This window comes from Rhipicephalus sanguineus, chromosome 4, assembly GCF_013339695.2.
Source record: "Rhipicephalus sanguineus isolate Rsan-2018 chromosome 4, BIME_Rsan_1.4, whole genome shotgun sequence".
Taxonomy (NCBI): Eukaryota; Metazoa; Arthropoda; class Arachnida; order Ixodida; family Ixodidae; genus Rhipicephalus; species Rhipicephalus sanguineus.
This window is the reverse complement of record NC_051179.1, coordinates 59,253,175-59,273,329: the sequence shown is the minus strand read 5'-3', so window position 1 is coordinate 59,273,329 and position 20,155 is coordinate 59,253,175. Positions and strand designations below refer to the sequence as shown.

Below are 20,155 nucleotides of genomic sequence, written 5' to 3'. Positions count from 1 at the left end.
AATTCCTTCCCATGAAACAAACAAAGGAGGCTTTGTACCTACAAATAAAACAAGGTACTGCTGGCCTGAACAACAATATTTTTTCTGAATTGTCACATAATTATTTACTATAATTCTTACCGCACCCATCCTTTATTGCACTTAAAAAAAACTGTTATCTCGCTGTAGGGCGTAGTGCGGTCACTCATTTATTTCTCGAGAAATTAGGCGAGGTAAAACAGCTGCAGCAGCAACAACAAAGATGTTTTTCACTGTTCCGGATAATGCCTCTGCAGCAGTCGGCGAGTTCCGTTATATTCTAGTACACTCTAGTTCCGTGCCGAGGGTATCTTCGATGTGAGCAGCTTTATTTTATTTGTTAGGTGCGAAGCACCTTATGCACTCGGTCTGTCGGCGTCTCCTGTCGTCGTAGCCCGTCACGGTAAAGCAAGTGGCAAATAAGACGGCGCGTTGGCTCAGGAAAAGCTCTGTTCTGCAATGGACGCTGTCTAGAATGGGCGCTGGACGCTGTCTGTATAGCAATGAGACGACGATGTCCTCTCATTGCTACTGACGTGTCTCTATGGACACGTCCTCAAAACCTGGGAAGGTGCTTCCCAGGTATTGCGTTAGTGGAGCTGTCTTGTATAGTATAGTATAGTATAGTATAGTATAGTATAGTATAGTATGGCAAGGGGTTGTAAAGGGAAGTGAGGGTGAGGAGGAAAGAAAGGAGGAGGGCAACGCCACCAGCTCCGTCGCTTCCTTAGTCTTCGCACGGCTAGTACGCAACGGCCCCAATTTTTTTTTCTTTAGCGTGGCATATTTTATTTCGAACATGTCTCTTCCTTCACACACGCTGCTACCAAACACCAAAATTTTGCGCTATATATATTAGTATACTGCCACGTGGTTGTGACGGTGAAGAAAGCAGAACGCTGCCGGTAAAGAGGGAACGCATTATTGGGCCAACCTGTGCCCGGCAAAAGAAGCGACACTCGAAGCACAGCCAAAGCGGCAAGCACAGACGTCGGTCGTCGGTAATCTGACCAGCGCTAAGGCGCGTCGGCGTTTATACGTGTGGCGTCGAAGGTTCCAGCCTTATGGGTGGTGGCCGCGTTAGTTCAAGAATAAGCTGTATACTGTTTGTGTTGCGCGCTCTTGCTTATCAGAACAACCTACAATAATCGGGAATGTTTGACATTCCGCCGTGGTGTGCGCAAGGCAATGGTTACACGTGTAACTGGTCGGTTACATGAAAATATTCAAATATATGTTAATATTCAAGCAATACTTCAATATATGTTAACATTCAAGCGATATCCAAATATATGTTAACCATACGCTGACACGACTTTTGCGAAACTCCTGCAATGAGAGCAACAATTACAGCTGAATTGTGTACCGATATTTTGAAATTTTCTTCCTTTATAAAGCTTTAAAGGAAGCGTCCTAAAAATTCTTACTGGAAGTAAAAAATTTGTGGACATGTTACTTGAACATTTCTTCATCGATGTGCGGCGTCTTTGTTTTTTATATGCCATAAATGATGAGGTCAGAACGTAGGGGGGGAAATTTAACGAAACAAATGTAACTCATAGTGTTTGAGTGGCTGCCACATTTAAGCGCTTTTGCGTTCGACGTCCATATGAATGTGAAAATTTTGTAGATTTGTTCAGGCTAATCTTAAGATAAGTTTCGTAGCCCTGTTGGGCATGGCGTAGAAAGCATAATGAGAAAAACGCGCTGGCCTGCGGTTACCTCAGATTGTTTTTATTTGTCCTTTATAATTTCATTCCGCAGCAGCCTACGATTGGCATGCAGACTGTCTCGCTTTAGTTTTGCAACTACTCTCAACTAACGAGCTGCACTGTACAGACGACGATGCAGGGATCTTGTTTGTATGCAGTATGTGTTGTAAACACGGGAAGCGTGCGGAGAGCCGTGGCAGTTTTGTCTTTGTTAGTGAGGCTTTCGAAAGAGGACGTCGTCGCAACGCGCCGTGTGCGTGGAATGCACTGCAAATGCACAAGCAGGAAGCCGCTGCCGGAAGCCTGACGACACAACTGTTTTCGCAAGGTTACTTTTAGAGGGCTCTTAATTGTTTGTACAATGTTGCTGCTAAACGGTGAAAGGTCACTTGGCATGGTGTGGCATAGTGTGGCGTGCTGCGGCACTCTGTGCCTAAAAATTTGCTGCGGTTCGTTTCGAACGCATTACTATGTGCGCGTGTACAATGCAGGAGCGTAAATAGTACAACGACGATAACTTGAACCGCTTCTGACAGCGATACCTGTGATACCAAGGGCAGCCACAGAGGCATCACGCCATCATAAAGCCTTCACCAACTTGGGCTGTTTGAGCTCTGTTTGAGCGCCTCGCGAACACTAGCTCTTTGGATAATTAGAATAAACTACTATAACACATTCTGGTTGTTGAATAGTAAACAGTTTTAGCTGTAACATATCACTTTAACACCACCTGTTTCGTCGAATGCAGAATCAACGCTCTAACAGCGTTGTGCCGAATGGCGGCGCCGGTCGCGACACCTTGTGACGGTGCACTCAACTGAGCGTCTGGGTCACCTTGTTGTATCCCGCCGTATTACGCTCTCAGGGTGAGGATTTTCGAAAGAGTTTAGAAAACGAGGGGCTCCTTTTAAAAGAGTGCAAACGTGTTTCGGGTTACTACACTCAGTGAGACTTTGCAAGTGGAAAAAGATACGGCAGCACAACTTACTGGAAGCACTCAATTCGGTGAAAACTGATATACGGCGATGCGCACATTAAAATAAACTCACAAAGAGGCACTAAGTTCATCTTCCTTAAGAAATAAGACGATATTAACCGAAAGAAACATTATGTCTCTTGTGTAACAAAATCTTCACGTCGCTGGCTTATTTTTATGTCTCCTAAAGTACCGAGTGCTTGTAACGTATATCTATAGAAAGTAAGTGATTATGACGACATTACGACCTTCCCAGCCATTACCGCGTACGTCGTCTTGTTGATGATGCGTGAAAACAAAAACTCAAGGCTTCGACCGCCATCAACTGGAAGTGTGAGGGTCCTGGGAAAGAGCAATCAAAACAAATCTATATATGTAAGCATACTGCTTATCTTCACGCGGAACTAATGGGAGTTTTGCAAGAGGTAACCTTAATGGTGAACGGAAGACCACACGCTTACGGCAGTGATACGCTGGTCATTAAGCATTCCTTCTTACGGTTTTTATTTGATATTTCCGACAGAGATTGTGCAGTGCATTAAAAACACGAATTTCCTATTTGTCTATTTTCTTCTCGAATTTCCAGCGGCTGAATGGGACGCCCACACTTGGCCGTGTTATTTCGACGGCCTGTACTATACTTACTTATCGAAGACTGAGTGGCCGTCAGTGTGACCATTGATTGCGTCACAAACTGAGGGTTATATCGACTCATTAGAGAATAGGTTGAAGCATAATTTGTTGTGACATGAAACTTAGCGCAACCGATGAAATCAATAGACAATAAAACCAAGTGAAGCATAGTTATTTGTTGTTTTTAACAGTAGTTTAATGATTATGACAGAAATTCAAAGGAATTAAAGTGGACGAAACATCGCCCTTTCCGATGCTCTAACAATTGAGCTACGACGGAAGGCGCCCCCTCGTCCACTTTGTTGAACCAATAACGGCGCAGAATGGATTGCGACAGTTTATCCATATTGTCAAAAAGAAAGAGCCCGCTAGCATCGCCAAATAGCCTGGCGACACCGATTCACATCACAACAAACGCATTAATAAGCACACACATCATTTTCTACATTCAAATACGATGTTAGCATGCTTTCTAGCTTTAGTCTAGTTCACCGCGGTACGTAGTACAGTGCTTACGGTGCTCGGATGCTGCCCCGAAGGTCGCGAGTTCGACCCCGGCCACGGCGGTCTCATTTCGATGGACGCAAAAAGCTAGAGGCCCGTGCACTATGCGATGTCAGTGCACGTTGAAGAACACCAGATCGTCGAAATATCCGGAACCCTCCTAATCGCCTCATACGAACGCCTCATAATCATGTCGTGGTTTAGGCACGTAAAACCCCAGAAATTATTACAAGAACATAGATAGATAGATAGATAGATAGATAGATAGATAGACGGACGGACGGACTTGAAGAGCGAAGAGGATTTTTTTTTTCTTTCTGAATACTGTGGGCGTTTTGTGCATGACCATAATTATCAGCATTGTGATTCAGTTCCTTATAGAGCGAAACAAAAAGGCCTGTCTTAAGATCTGCATTTTCCTACATCGACACATAATGGGCAGAAACAGCACGCAGACGGACGGGACGAAGAACAGGTAACACAGAACACATTATGTATCACCAACTAGCCCAACTTTCAGTCTTGCATCAACACGTACGTCAACCAAAGCAGCGCAAGTTTTCTTATCTAATCACTTCATGAAACCCCTTTGGCCCTTCAACGCTAGTTCCGCTTCTCTCAGGACCCATTCCACTGCTAAAACATGATACCGATATCTGCATGGGCATGAGGTAAACGCACTTGAACTCGCGAGGAATAGAAACCACCTGACGCTGTGAAAACGCTGCGTGAACTTCCTCGTTCGATTGCATCCGTCACTTTCAATCGTAAGAGTTCCCTACAGCATTGGAGGAAACTCTGCGATAGGGTTCCATAACAATGAGCCGCTTTTTATCCGAACCAACTTCCTCTCTGAATCCGGTTCTTATTTTACGGGCCAATACCAGGATATGATTATCAGCCATCACGTATATAGGTGATGATTCTGGGTTCACTATGACCACATAGATCACCCGGAACACGGTAAAAAACGATATCTTTTTCTTTTTTTTTTTTTCATCGTGGTTTCGGGACGTTAAACCCCATCAATTATTATTATTGAAAAATTATTTACGGAGTCCGTCAATACGGCGTGCCTCATATTGATACGATTTATTCAGTTACTGATGCCCGAAGTGCCCCGTTCGTGGTATTACTCCTCATGCGACGCTCCAGACAAGGGATTCGATGTTTACAAACAAATATCGCTGCTTTGAGACGTAAAACTCCAGAAATTTTTTTTTAATCTCGACCCAATCGAAATTGTCCTCCGCGGTGATACATTGGTCCCGGTGCTCGGCTGCTGATCCGAAAGTCGCGGGTTCGATCTCGGCCGAGGTGGTTGCTTTTCGATGGAGGCGAAATGCAAGAGGCCCGTGTACTGTGCGATGTCCGTGCACGTTAAGGAACCACTAGATGTTCGAAATTTCCGGAGCCCTCCACTTCGGCGTGCCTCATAATCATATCGTGATTTGGGCACAGAGAATCCCAGATATTATTGTTAAGAATTACTCAGGTAACGTGATAGAAACAACGTAATGGACAAAGTAACACTTACAGCAATCGGTCACAGCAGGTCCCTAAAGCCGTTTGTTATCGACTGTTAGTTCCGTGGTTCCATATCGTGGTTTTGGCACGTGAAGCAACGCACTTTATTATTAACCCATCGAAATTTGTTAACCGTGGCGAGGATTTTATCCCTCCACGTATTACTATTATTATTATTATTATTATTATTATTATTATTATTATATTATTATTATTATTATTATTATTATTATTATTATTATTATTATTATTATTATTATTATTACCGTGCACGAGTGAACAGAACGTCTCACCTCTAGTGATTGCGGAACAGAAGACGAGCAGCCTGAGAAAGATTGCATCCCACGCACCGCCTTCGGTCATCGCTTTCGCTTAGTGTTTCCCAGCGTCGGTGGCAGCAGCGACAGCAGCAGCAGCCGCTGAACCGAAGTCGCGTAACTCCTTTGTTTTGCTGTGGGGAAAAAAAATGTACAGACTCGGCAGCGCGGCCGTAGCTGCTGATGAGGACGACAAAGTGAGCGGCAAAAACCGCGTCGCGCGACGGCGAGCCGTCGCAACAGGGCCCCGGAATCCGCGCCTCTGGCCTTGCGAACCCTCGACGTTCGTCGCACGCCGAGAAAGAAGGCTGAGTCGGATATGGGAACCCCGCCGAGCGATTGGAATACAATTGGGACACGGCTGCTCACGCCTATAGACTCCTGACTGTGTGTATGTCTGTGTCGCGCGGTGCAACCTCGGCAAACGTGACTGTTTCCTCCCGTCGCTTTTTGTCCCGGTAATCATTGTCACACGCTGTCCCGGTCTACCCCTTTGTGCTGTGTCCTTCTGTCTCCCCCACTCGCTTTCACTTTGCACTTTCGGGGCTTTGCGTTCGCCGGGCAATTAGAGAGACGGACAAAGTATGTTACGTCAAGCGACATCGGAACACGCTGTTATGCTGTATCGAAACGGTCTTACATGCAGTTATATACAGCTTATGCAGACGGTCTTATGCAGCTTATCCACCTTATGCAGCTATATCTTATCGCTAATCTTTCGCGATGGGAGCTTGAGTGACAGAAAACACGTTTCATTGTCACTTTTGCGTATTCATTTTGTTTGAGTGTCTGTGAGGCTGGATGGAGAAAAATGGGAGTTAACTGCTGTATTCTTTCACTGTATACACTCTCAAAACTAAAGGAGTGCCCAGAACACACTTTGGGAGAGTGTTCGCTTGTCCTATATGCCACTCCTTTTTCCAGAGTGAAAGGAATGTCTGTAGACAAGGATTGATAAAACGCCTCCTCGTAGAGTACAGTACTCCTCCTGTAATGTTGGGAAAGCATTTCTTCGTGGGAGTTAAACTATATCACATTGAAACAGAATTTTACCACTTTCTTAGGGAGAGTTCAAGGACTCTGTTAACAGAGTGAACGCACTCCTTCAGAAAGCGTCAAACCGGATTTATTTCGCTCCTTCCAGAGGAGTTTTAGGTCTGCTCGTGTATACATGTCGGTGACCCTTCAGTCACGGCACTGCGACAAACGTTGGTGGTATCTCGGGTCTTCGAAATGTGTTCGTAACCCTTAAGCCATGCGTCAATCAGTGGAGCTCCTGGATATTGGGTGAAGTCGATGAGCGACAGCCAGAACTCCGTGGCATGCTGCCGGTGTTCTGGAGCTCATTGAACAAGCCTATTCCGATAGAGCGAGGTGCATAGTCCTGATGCCTCTCTCAAGTCTGGCAAGGGCTCGGCTCTCAGGTTAAAAACACAGCGGGCTCCAGTCCCATAGAAGATGCTCCATATCTACCTTCTCGTGGCAAGGCCTGAATGCAGCTCGTGGATTTGAGGCCGGTAAAGTTGCTCAGAACCTCTGTTTTTAAATCTGCGCTAGGTGCTGCGGGAGATGAGACGGGAGAAAGTGGACGCGTTTCTTAATTGCCAAGGGTTAACGCTAACCATGAGTGCCGCCACATTCTGGCACTTAAACGAACAACGTCCTTCGCACTGCCATGTATCCCCGAGTCTAATGGCGCTACTGGTCAAGGAAGGATATACGATCGCTGCGTATTTTTCTCGAGCGTTTCACACGGGTCAGTCGCGGGTGAAAGACCTGTGATCCATCACGCAATGCTCTAATGCGCAGTTGCAAGGTTCTCTGTACTATATAGAACGCTAAGAGAGTTCTCAACGAGAAAATTGCGGGCACTGTACGTTCTTTCCACCACATGTACGTGCGCCAACTCTCCCTATATCGTTAGCCACCATGATGGGAGATGAGGCGCGGCCTCCAAACGCTGTTCCCCCGGCCTCGAGAGAGGCCGCTCACGATGCGACATTTCGCATGCCGCATAGCTTCCATTCGCAGCAGTGTTCACCCTGACCTAACCACATCGACGCCCTCAGAGTGTTTAACACGTGCAGGACACAGAGTGTGCACGTTCTGCGAGGAAGGTTTTACCTTGCTCCTTTTTCTCCCACCGCATAAACACGACGTACATCTGCGCGGTAAATTCGCTGTTCTCGTATACCTACACGACGATAAACAGCGAAGACGACCTGCGCGCTTCATAATGCTCGGTCGATCTTACGAAGAATCGACCGAGTAGCAGATAATGGAACTAAGAGGAGGCAGCGAGAAAACGAGTATACACTGACAAAAGAGATAGAGAAAAAAAAAGTGGGGGTTAAGAGAGGGGGCAAATAAGTGGGGGAATAACGAGAGCTATAGGGCAATAGACGGATGCATTCACGCGTGCCACTTTCACCTCACGAAGTAGATCAAGGGCCGCGTCGCTCCAGCACGCATGCAGCCAGTGCGGACGCCGGATGCAATTCGTCTGCACGAACGCAGTTTGCTTTTGTGACCGAGAGACTTGCCGCGACATCAGTCGTGCCTGCGTGCATGCGGCGCGTGCTGCGTTATTATTTTACTTTTGTTTTTTACGAGGGCTTCCTAAGCGTGTAACAATCGCATCTTGTTATATTTTGTTTCGCGTCGTTGACAGCGTAAAAAATTATTAGGCGCCGACAGCAGTACGCGCGCGATTCGCTTCCGTCGCGCCACATCCAGCGTTTACGCAGTGAGTCACGCTCGGAACGATTGAATCAGAGCGAAAGTTCCGGTTCCGTTCGGCGGGAGCGAGTCTACGGTAGCACGTATGCAAATTACTCCGTATAAAAACGCTAACGTGATCAGTAGTGCTGCGCAGCGCGCGAGATGTACGAACGAAAATGTGGCTGTGTTCCCGTGTTTGATAAAACGATTATTATCAAGAGGGCGAAAGCGAAATTATTGAAGCCTGTGAAATAAAAAAAAAAGATTAATGATAAGTGTATGAGAATATGCCATCTCCGTCACTGTTCAAAAAGGAAATGAGATGTCTCGAATTTTCACCCTCGTCTGTTTGCAACAGGTTGTGAATGCGGCGACAAGCATGTGCGTTTGGGTCCTTGTTCTGTATGTTTGTCTCCTTTCTTGCTCTATTATCACTTGCTCGCTTATGTATGCATGCATGTATGTATGTATGTATGTATGTATGTATGTATGTATGTATGTATGTATGTATGTATGTATGTATGTATGTATGCATGTATGTATGTATGTATGTATGTATGTATGGATGGATGGATGGATGGATGGGTGGATGGATGGATGGATGTACGTGTGTGTGTGTGTATGTATGTATGTATGTATGTATGTATGTATGTATGTATGTATGTATGTATGTATGTATGTATGTATGTATGTATGTATGTATGTATGTATGTATGTATGTATGTATGTGTGTATGCGTATACGCCACGTGCACACACAAAAAAATCACAGCATATCCACGGAGTGAATGATGATGAGTGGGCGAAGCTGCGGAGGTTCATCGGTAAACCGTGAATCTTCCGTGAATTCTGCCCAGTACATCATCACCGACGTGAGATCGGGCGCGTTTATACTAAAGGTTCGATGAGAGTTATGATGACTTGCAGCTCACTTTAATTTTACATGTACGCTGTGAATTTTCATTGTTTAATCACGCACAGGAGAAATCGCACACACGCACTACCTTGGAGGTCATAATCCAGTGCCTATATATACGGGGTGGTCAGTGAACGGTTGTGCAGCGCGAGCGGTCGGTTTTTTCAATCAAGACGCTGCCGCGACGCTGCCTCGCGACGCTGCCTGCGTCGGCGCCGCTGCGCCGCGAGGCAAGAAAGGGGGGGGGGGGCGTAGGAGAGGAGAGGGCGATACGTATCACGTACTGTACGGGAGATCCGTTTACGCCGGACAACGGAGACGTGACAAGGTTAGACTAAGAGGAGCTACGCCCCTAAAAACATTTCCAGATTAAAGCTGTGTGTGTGTGTCTGAGTACTCCGTCCGTCCGCGTTCAGTCGCGCTGTTCTATCTTATTATGCCCGTCTAATTATGCAGCTCCGAGGGACGGCCTCGCAAGATGTCGAGGGGCATCAAACGTCATATTCGCATCAATAAATACCGGGCCTTCGTATTTATTTTTAATTTTCTGAAAAAAAAAATAAAATGTGGCGGTTTTATGCGCCGAAAAGAGTGATGTGACTCGCAAGGCGTGACGTAGTGGGCGAGATACGGGTTAATTTTGGCCAAATGAGGTTCTCTATCTTGAGCCTAATGCATGGGCGTTTTAGCATTTCCTGGCCTCGTGTAAATCTGGTTGCTGTGTCTAATGGTTCGGTACCGCAACCATGAAAGTTCGCAATTCAATCTAGTATTCGATATTAAATCTGCACAAGGGCCAGCTAACCGTTCCCGCATAGTAGTGTATCTATAGTGCTCTGAATCGTTCGTATTGAAGTTGTTTTGAAAACAAGCGACCACGTATATCTCCATTAGGGACAGTTTACTGCCCTCCCATAGTTGAGTGCACAGTACTCTAAATCCTCAAACATTTTTCCCCTAAACTTCAGCCTTCTATACGATAAGAAGCAGCCTCGCCTACTGTCCCGCGGACAACTTTTCTTGGCAACGAAGGGAACGCTACGGGGGCGGATCGTCTGCACATATGCTCCTACACGAAGTATAGACGATTTTCCGCCGCGGCGGACGGGCGCTGCCATGTTTGATCACGTGATCGTAACTGGCCTTCCCCCAGCCATTTGCCCCAGCCAACGCATTGGGCCAGCGATGCACCCGTGGCCGTACCACACAAGCTGGTTGCAGCAGGGTGTAAACAAGTCACATGCTTGCGCAGCAAAGCATAGTTCTACATGTAATCGCCTCAAAGTTGAAAACGTTGAGACGTTTGCGTTTGTTTGGTACGTACCACGCCACAACGATAAGCGATATGTTTAATCTACTTCGTATTTATGGTGTATGCCTTTAATTGTTGTATTAGCAACCGCCAGTAGCTGGGGTTACAAGCCAACATGGCAGCACCCATGTAGACGCGACAGCCCGCTTCGATCTGAACTGGCGCTTGCTACTTGCCCGTTGTCCTCCCAGCAATAAATGAATGGCAAAATCGGCCATCGCTTTGAGTCAGCTCACGCTGGAGAAAAAGCGTCAGGTATGCTTTGTCTTTATTATTGCGATCAGCTGCGTTTATTTAGCCATGCCTGCTAAGCCTTGCCTCCGACAATATGAGAATGAATCTTGGAAACACTGCAAAATACCGACGAGAACATTGCTCTCGAAGCTTCAGGACACGAATATAAAGCAAATAAATGCGTAGGTTTTGAACGTACGGGCCACACAGCACAGGACGACGACGTGATAAATTCGAGGCGGAAGGAAACTGCATCCACAGGTGCCGCCATGTTTACTTTTCCGGCGCTGCCGTCTGCTCGCTTTTACTCGCGTGCGCGCAGACGCTATGGGAACGCCGAGCAGACGACGCGACGCGGATGGAGACATATTGAGGAGCACTGCGAAAGGCCACGGCAGGGGGATGGCCATGAAGACGGCCACGGTAGGGGGACGGCCACAGTACGGTGGCGCCATCTAGTTTTCATTGAACAAACCAGCTGCGGAAAATCGTCTATAGTCCGGCTTGGCGCGCGTTTCGTACAACGATGGATAGTGTCCGCTGCGCGGCATCAGCGTTGCATAGCATTTTATTTGTCTGCTTAAACGACCATTTGTAGGCAAAATTCGTAGCAAGTTTTTTTTTTTTATTTAGGCGAGTATTCAAGAACCAGAGTGAGACGAACGCTAACCTGAAGACGCAGACGCCATTTAGCGTTTGAGGTACACGTGAAAGGCGCGACTTTCTCACGTGCACAAAAACGCGAAATGACAACGGTTAAGTTTAAACAAGTATAATTATCTCACCGGTGTGTGTTGCGTTTCGTTTCAAGGAGATTCCTGTGCAAAATGAAGGAGTTTGGTTTCATTTTTCATGTAGAAAACACGGATGCAATTGTGGGACTAAATTCACTAGAGCGCGATTCGGCTATGTAGCCTTCACACCATTGCAAAGAAAAGTTTTCCACGAGGAAAACGTTTCCACGAGGTCTATCTATCTATCTATCTATCTATCTATCTATCTATCTATCTATCTATCTATCTATCTATCTATCTATCTATCTATCTATCTATCTATCTATCTAAGCGCCTACGTCTTGGCGCTCTCGTGGCCGTCTCCTCAACTTGGTACATACCAGAATGAACATAGAAGGACATGAGTGTATGAGTGTATGTATCTCCGACGTGAGATACATACATGAGTGTATGTATCTCCGACGCACAGAGGGCGCATGCGATAACATCATCTCGCGTGCGAGTCCTGTCGTCGATTGCTCCTTGAGTAGAGAGTAAACGCCCCGCCCGCCCTTCGTCGTCTGAAGGAGCGTAAAAGGACGCCGGGGGGTGGGGGGCGAGGGCTGCGTCGCTCGAGCAGCAACTGTGAACTTTGATCATAAAGGCTTTACCACACGTACGCTTTGCAGCGCGTCAGCGCGTGGCGTGTGTACGCGGCGCCGAGCCCTCTCGCTATACACTCCGTTCACTGCGACTGGCACGCCACCGCGCGGCCGTCAGAGAAGGCAGACGTTGAGAGCCCGAGCAGGAGCGAACGCTTTCCCGCGCCCGCTAGCACGCAGTTGTAGGTGTTCTGTGACGCAGTCATGAACTGCTGCGTCGTCAGTTGTACCAACAGGTACACTCGTGCCCTGCGGGAACGACGTTTCACCGTTTCTCAACTCGTCCGTGCTTTATTGGGCAGCGGCATAAGTGGATCACGGCTGTGCGGCGAAAGCTTGGTTCCCGCTCCCTCTGCCGTCTCGCGTTCTGCGGTTTTGTTTTTCTTGTGCCGCTAGCATCAGTACATTTCAGCCATGACGGAACAAACTGGGAGCCCTCTCGGCACTCGAAGATATGCAGGGCACATATTGTTAGGGGTGTGCCGTCCAAGGATGTGTCATACCCGTCGTACGTGCCAACGATATTTCCTGACGAGTATCGTATAAGCGGTCCGTGCTTGCAGAATATAAGTTGATAGTCATCGCTCGTGTCGTCGTATGTGTTTCTTCTACGTCCCGTGCTTTACGTTCGCGCTGTTCCTGCAGTCATGATTTTAGTGCTGGCGGAAGCGCAGCAGTTCAAATAGAGATGCGCTAACTGGGAGTTGATCCCCTTCCCCCGAGATGTTGAGGGACAAAAATGTGAGGTGGTCGCGGCTCTTCTGAAAGATCCTAGGATTAAAGCAGAAAGAGTACGGCTGGGGTAGCCCTACGGCACTCGGAAGCTACGAGAGGTCGTGGTCCCGAAAATGTTAAAATGGATAAAAAAAGCAAACAAAAAACTGTGGTAAACACAGGACACAGTGAGAGGAAACGACGGGACACTCACTGTGTCCTGTGTTTACCGCTGGTTTTTTTATCGATTTTGGCAATGTACCAACTAGCCCAGTCCAACGCCTTGGTACCGAAAATGTTTGCGCACCTCTGCGCTAGAGGGTAGCTTGGGTTACACCAGAGTTTGCGCAAATTATAAACGCGTAGTGAGCTCGCGCGGACGAGAGAGCCAAGTGCGCAAGCACTTTCAGTGGTTGATACTTGTGGTACAGAGCTGACCCTGTAATCATTCGGCGTTGATGAAACGAACAAAGTGTGCAGCATGTAGACAAATGTTCACACGGAACTAAAATCGAGGTTGTTTATTTTCATCCTAGATCTGGCCGTCGTTGCAGTTTTCTGCGAATGCTGTTGTGACGGAAGCGCAATGTTTGTTTCGGAAGGAAGCGTAAACAACGAAAGAGGTTGTAGCGAATGAGGGAGACTGATGGTGGCCGAAGTGACCGTGCCGTCGTCGGCGCCACATCACTTGAAGCGAAGGACGAAGCGGGGCCGATCGTAACACGTTTATTTCTCGCCCGCACCTCAAGCTCTTGGCATGAGCCGCGCGAGCGGCGAGGTAGAAACGATCATGATGAGCGATGATGATGCTGCAATAAGGTCGTTGCTACGCGCGACAATTTCAAGCAAAATACTCGGTGGCTGCGAATCGACATGACACGAAGCCGCCAACAAATAACCACGCCGCCCGGCCACTCGCCCAAGTTTCCACGGTGAGTGGCCGTGGATAATTCTAAATGTTCTGAGCCTTTAGAAAGTACACGGGTAGTGGGCATGCACAAATAATATTCTAAGCATGAAAGAATGACAGCTTATCTCGATAGCTATGGAGTAAGCCTCTTGTGTGACGCACACCTGACGCACGCATTTAGCCGTCAGCTGACGACGCCGTAGTAAAGCGTTCACTCACGTCAAAAACGTGGCCGCTCTCGTGCAGGCTTTCCCCTTTTTTAATGGTGGCATCGCGGAAGAACGATCCCACTACGATATCTTTAAATCCAGCTCGAAGCACTAACGCGCCAGCCACGGGCGCTTGCGCCGCCATAGCTGTCAAAGCAATAAGTCACTGTTGTCTGCTAAGGCTCTCAACGTCGCACGCTCGCCGCACCGCAATGGCGCTGCGTGCATCTTTCAAGGCGCCCTCTATAGGTCCCGAACGGAGTGTATAGAAAGAGGGCGCGTAACTACACGAAGCTGCGCGCAGCTACGCGCCCTCTCTTCCCATAGGGAGAGCAGCCTTACTTCGTATAACATTGCAATTGTTGATATCGCATTCATTGCTTCGCCCTTGCGGCGAATATGTGATTTTAGGGGCGAAGCTCCTTAAGGCGGCACCCGTTCGTCCCTCGTAGTAGTGCGTAACCAGTCGTAACGCTAGTACCAGATCTTGACCTCCAAGGTGGTGCCGGTGGGAGATTTTTCCTGTGCGTTGTTGAACAATAAAAAATTCGCAGCGTGCGCGTTAACTAAAAGCCGAATTCTTCTGTCTCTCATTCCCCATTAGCAGCCATTGGCATGTTCCAGTAGGAAACGTTAGTAGAAGTAGAAGTGTAAGTGTTAGCTAAAAGCCGACTTCTTCTGTCTCTCATTCCCATTAGCAGCCATTGTTTACCTCCAAGGTAGTGCCTGGTGAGATTTCTCCTGTGCGTGATTAAAGAATAAAAATTTTGTTCAAAACGCCGTTGATTGATGAAATAAACCAACGAAAGACGCCAGATGTTTTCTAAAGGAATGGTTTTCTAAACAATGAAAATTCACAGCGTACATGTAAAATTAAAGTGAGCTGCAAGTCGTCATAACTCTCATCGAACCTTTAGTATAAACGCGCCCGATCTCACGTCGGTGATGATGTACTGGGCAGAATTCACGGAAGATTCAAGGTTTACCGATGAACCTCCGCAGCTTCGCCCACTCATCATTATTCACTCCGTGGATATGCTGTGATTTTTTTTAAACACAAGGGATGCTCAGTTAGCGGGGGCGCTCAGTTAGCGGGGGCGGTAAGCGCTACAAAGGGAGCGCTTACCGCGCTCCCTTTGTAGAGTATACTTAGTACGCTCAGTCGTTCACCTTCGTTATAAGCACACTTATTAACTGTTACATCACTCACTCCTCCAACAGCCATATAAACTCTTCGAGCGATGTCGTGAAGTATTCAATTGCGGCAAGAGTCCGGAGTTTCCGACCATCGGACATAGGAGTATAGTCAGGCAATGCATGCCGTTATACTCCGCCTCCTCTCCTAGGGAGTTTAAGAGCGCAAAATGCCTCATATACACATTCACGTGTCTCGGAGCACATGGCAACGCCATCGGAGTTAGTCGGGAATATACGGCAAAACTTCCAATCTAGATAGATTTTCCTTTACACTGTATGTGCGTGTATGCAATGTATGTAAGTATCGGTAATGCTCGTCAGTATTTTATGACATTACTTTTCTTCCGTATTAGTCTAAACATTTTTGTTCATAATGCACCTTATATAGTGTGCCTTGTCTATATATGGCAGTCTCATGTGCTATCTTTGCTCTCATGTGCTCATGTGTTAGTCTCATGTGCTAACTCGTGAGGCCACGTGCTCCCGTGTTGCAAGTCATATTGAGCGCGACTGTACGCGCAGTCGGTTCGAATGCGGGACAACAGCGTCGCTTCTTCGTTAGCAAGTACACTGACCACACAGGCTCTATACGCGGGCGCTCGCCCTAAAGTGACTGCAGATTACATCCTTACAATTCCGATAAATCTTTGGAATTCTCACTCTTTGGAACATATGTCCGCATATGTGCAGTTCAGCTTCATATTTTTTTCGGTTCCTGCGTGGTATGGGATTTGCTGAAAATTTGCTTTGAAACTCTTGCACATCAGATCCGTGCTAAAGATTGCCTCGTAAAGTTTTCTCGAGGTATGCCATGACGTAATAATCGTAACGCTGACCTCGAGACCTCCAGTACTATGACATCTCGTGCAGAATAGGCCCGTAGTTTCCACAAAGCCACGGTTAATTGCGGTGCTTTCTACTGTTGGAGGCGAAATGACGTGGCGTTGGCGGTCCGACCATGATAGGCTAAGGGAGGATATGTTGTCTGCCGCTGCACCGCTTTCGCTGTTTACTAATACAGGCCCTGGACTGCTTCCGATTTCGTGCGCTGGGGTAGGCTAGCAGAATTGGCGGGGAACAAAAGCCTTGGCGAGTAGCCCGCAGAGTTTCAACACTTTTCTCACTGTGTCTAGCAAAATATTTGAATTAAATATTCTTCTAAGCTACACACAACATTAAAAGAGTTAGTCCTTAACTATAAGCGCCTTTTAAATGCGAAGCATTTCTTAGCGAACTTCTGCCACTTTGAGCGTATCTATCTATCTATCTATCTATCTATCTATCTATCTATCTATCTATCTATCTATCTATCTATCTATCTATCTATCTATCTATCTATCTATCTATCTATCTATCTATCTATCTATCTATCTATCTATCTATCCGCCTACGACTTGGTGCTCTCCTGGCCGTTTCGTTAAACGGATGTATACCAAAATCGGTGTGGCATAACATGACCTTATTACGAACATAAATGACAGGTCATAACATGAAAATCATGACATGCATGTCATGAACAGCATGGTTTACATTCCACGGCCTTGGGGCTCTTGCGGCCGTTTCGTTAATTTCATATATATCAAAATTGGTATGGCGTGACAAGCGTTCATGACGAACATAATGACAGGTCCTAACGCGCAAATCATGACACGCATGTCATGTGCAGCATGATTTACATGATATGGTCTCGGGGCGCTCGCGGCCGTTTAAATGAATGGATATATACGAAAACTGGTGTGACGAGACATTTCTGAATAACGAACGTAACTGACACGTGGTAACATGAAAATCATGACATGCATGTCATGTACGACATGGTTTACATGCCACGCTCATGGCGCACTCGCGGCAGTTTCGCTAAATTGATATACACCAAAATTGGTATTGTGCGATGTGACTGTATGAAGAACATGAATAACAGGTGCTAACATGAAAACCATGACATGCATGTCATGTATGACATGATTTACATGCCGCGCTCATGGTGCATTCGCGGCCGTTTCGCTTGCTTGATATACACCAAAATTGGTATTGCACGACACGACCGTATGACGAACGTAAATGAGAGGTGGTAACATGAAAATCATGACATGCAAGTCTTGTACGACACGATTTACATGCCACGCTCATGATGCATTCGCGGCCGTTTCGCTAGCTTGACATACACCAAAATTGGTATTGCGCGATGTGACTGTATGGCGAACATAAATGACAGCTCTTAACGTGCGAATCATGTTATGCATGTCACGTACGGTATGATTTACATGACACTGTCATGGTGCGCTTCCGGCCGTTTTCTTAACTGGATATATACCAAAATTGGTATGGCATGACACGAGTGCGTGATGAACATAAATGACAGGTCATGCATTGTATATACCAGAATATACGTTTCATTGGCATGGTATATACCAGATTCTGCATGCATGCGTGCATGGCAAACATGCGATATATGGTGATAACTAGATGCCGCGTAATAACTAGATGCCATGACATGAATGATTTCATTTGGCTCAAAGACAAACAAGGCGATGTATGCAGCTCTTTGCTGGCTGCTTCGCATTACATCGATTCCCAGTGCGTGGGATCTGCCGAATTTTTTTTTTATGTGAAAGTGGAAAAAGAGTATTCCCTTACTCTCAGAAAACTAAAAAAAAAAAACGCTTTACGCTTGGGTGTTAATAAATGAGGTGACCGGAAGTATCTTGGGGTACACCACGTGCTCCTGCTACCGCAATCTTGAAACCGTCTGTAGTTGTAAGTTGCAGGCGCAAGTGGTCCAGCGTCGCAGACAGCGTCCAGCGCCCCATCGCAGAGAGCGTCAGTCGCAGAAACAGAGCTTTTCCTGGGCAAACGCGCCGTCTTATTTGCCTCTCGCGGAGAAGCGCACGTGGCGTTGTTTATCGCGGGATGCTCGTGGGCGAGCTTTTCCTGAGCGAACGCGCCGCGCTGTCTTATTTGTCACTTGCCTCACCGTGACGGGCTACGACGACAAGAAACGCCGACAGTCCGAGGCATAAGCTGCTTCGAACCCCCCTCCCCTCCCCCAGAAAAAAAAAAGAAAGATAATAATAACGCAGCTTGCACTAAATCGCGCTACGCTGTGCTGTGCTAGTGTGCCTGGACGGCCGAGTGATTCGGACCGTGGGTACGCTAGCCTTCGGATCGTGGGTACGCGTGTTCGAATCCCGCCTCGCCAGGAATTTCTCTCTTTCTTTCTTACACTCTCTATCTTTCTCTTTCTTTCGCGCTCTCTGTACTTGTTCTCTCGCCCACCAGAGTTGTTGCATCCCACGCCGGACACATCGGCGCACGCGTGCTGGGAGCGAAGCAGAAGAGGACGAAGACAACGATGAAGAAGAGGGCGAAGAGAGCGCGTGGCGGTTAACGATATATATATATATATATATATATATATATATATATATATATATATATATATATATATATATATATATATATAACCACCACCCACGGAACCGTGGCTCGCTTGCCATTCACCTGTCTACGACAGTCCTGCTATAACTGGTTTCCAATCGAAGCATGACTCCTTTCGCTCTGTTAGGGCAAATATATTGGGCATATTGTAAAGAAAAAGTTCATCTTTCCTGCCTAAAATATTACACGTGGCTGAGCATTGATGTCAGCTTTTCACATAAAATTTGCCAGGAGGTTCAAGTTTCCGACCAAAAACCAGCGACACGAACGTATATCCGCATGGTGAAATCAACCATCTTGAACGTGCGAAGGTGCTTGATGGCTTAAACTTAGGCTATGTTGAGCAGACCTGGGTAACAACCACGCGCTTGCGCGGCAACATAGTTCTGTTTGTAATTGCATTATAATTGGGAAGCGCGAAAAGCTCGACCGGTTGGTTCATGTTTAGATGTTAGAAAAACCAGCGAAAACCCACAACAACAACAATAATAATTGTTGGGGTTTAGCGTGCAAAATGCAGGCTTTCAGCCTGCATTTTGCTAAACAGAGCTCCACACCATCTTACTCTCATGGTACGCATATTACCAGATGCTCGTCATCCCTTTTTAGGAGCAAAGCTCCTTATAGCATCACCTGGTCGGTCGTCGCTCCGTCCGGCGTTCCCCCGCCGTCGCGTCTCCCGTATCATTCAATAAATGGCGCTGTCCCATAGAGATAGAAAAATAAAATAAAATAAAAAATAAAAATAAAGAAATAAAAGAATAAAGAATAAAAAATAAAAAAACCAAAAGAAGAAAAAAAGAAAAGAGACCGTGATTGCTTCAGGAACTTCGCCCAAGCTCTTCATCATTCACCCGTGGATATGCTGTAATTTTTTTTTTGAACCCGTTACGGAGAGTGAAGTTACGAGGACGTTCTCCGAGCTATCAAACAGTAGATCGTGTGACATAAAGGATATACAGATTAGTCCTGTCAAGCATGTAATGGAAGTAATTTCTTCACCCCTTACACACATCTTTAACTTATGCCTGCAAACCGCGACATTTCCATCCGCGATGCAAACAGCAAAAGTCATTGTACTTTATAAAAAAAGGTGACAAAAACGACTTCGGTAACTACAGACCTATCAGCATCCTTCCCGTATTCTCTAAATGTCTGGAAAAATTTATATATAAACTGATAGATAGGTTTTTACATACTCACAACATACTTACTGACTCTCAGTATGGATTTAGGAAGAACCGGTCGATAGAAATTGCTTTACTACATCGAAAAGAATAATTATATACTAGATAAATTCGAGCAAAATAAATTTGTGCTAGGTATTTTTATAGATTTCACGAAGGCATTTGACGCATAGTGCATAGCATTTTGTACAATAAATTAGATTTTTGTGGCATCAGGGGTCATGCTTTAGAGTTAATGAAGTCGTATCTATCACAT

The 20,155-nt window shown here is 46.4% G+C and overlaps 1 protein-coding gene across 1 annotated transcript in view; it reads right to left on the bottom strand.

The window, feature by feature from the left end:
* The window catches only part of LOC119390057 (uncharacterized), a 28,161-nt gene extending 22,160 nt beyond the window's left edge, over window positions 1-6,001 (bottom strand). Inside the window, exon 1 of the mRNA XM_037657585.2 lies at window positions 5,664-6,001. Within this exon, the coding sequence (XP_037513513.1) occupies window positions 5,664-5,733 (70 nt within the window). The 5' untranslated portion in view covers window positions 5,734-6,001. The remainder of the gene's footprint in view (window positions 1-5,663) is intronic.
* Window positions 6,002-20,155: the final 14,154 nt, after the last annotated feature.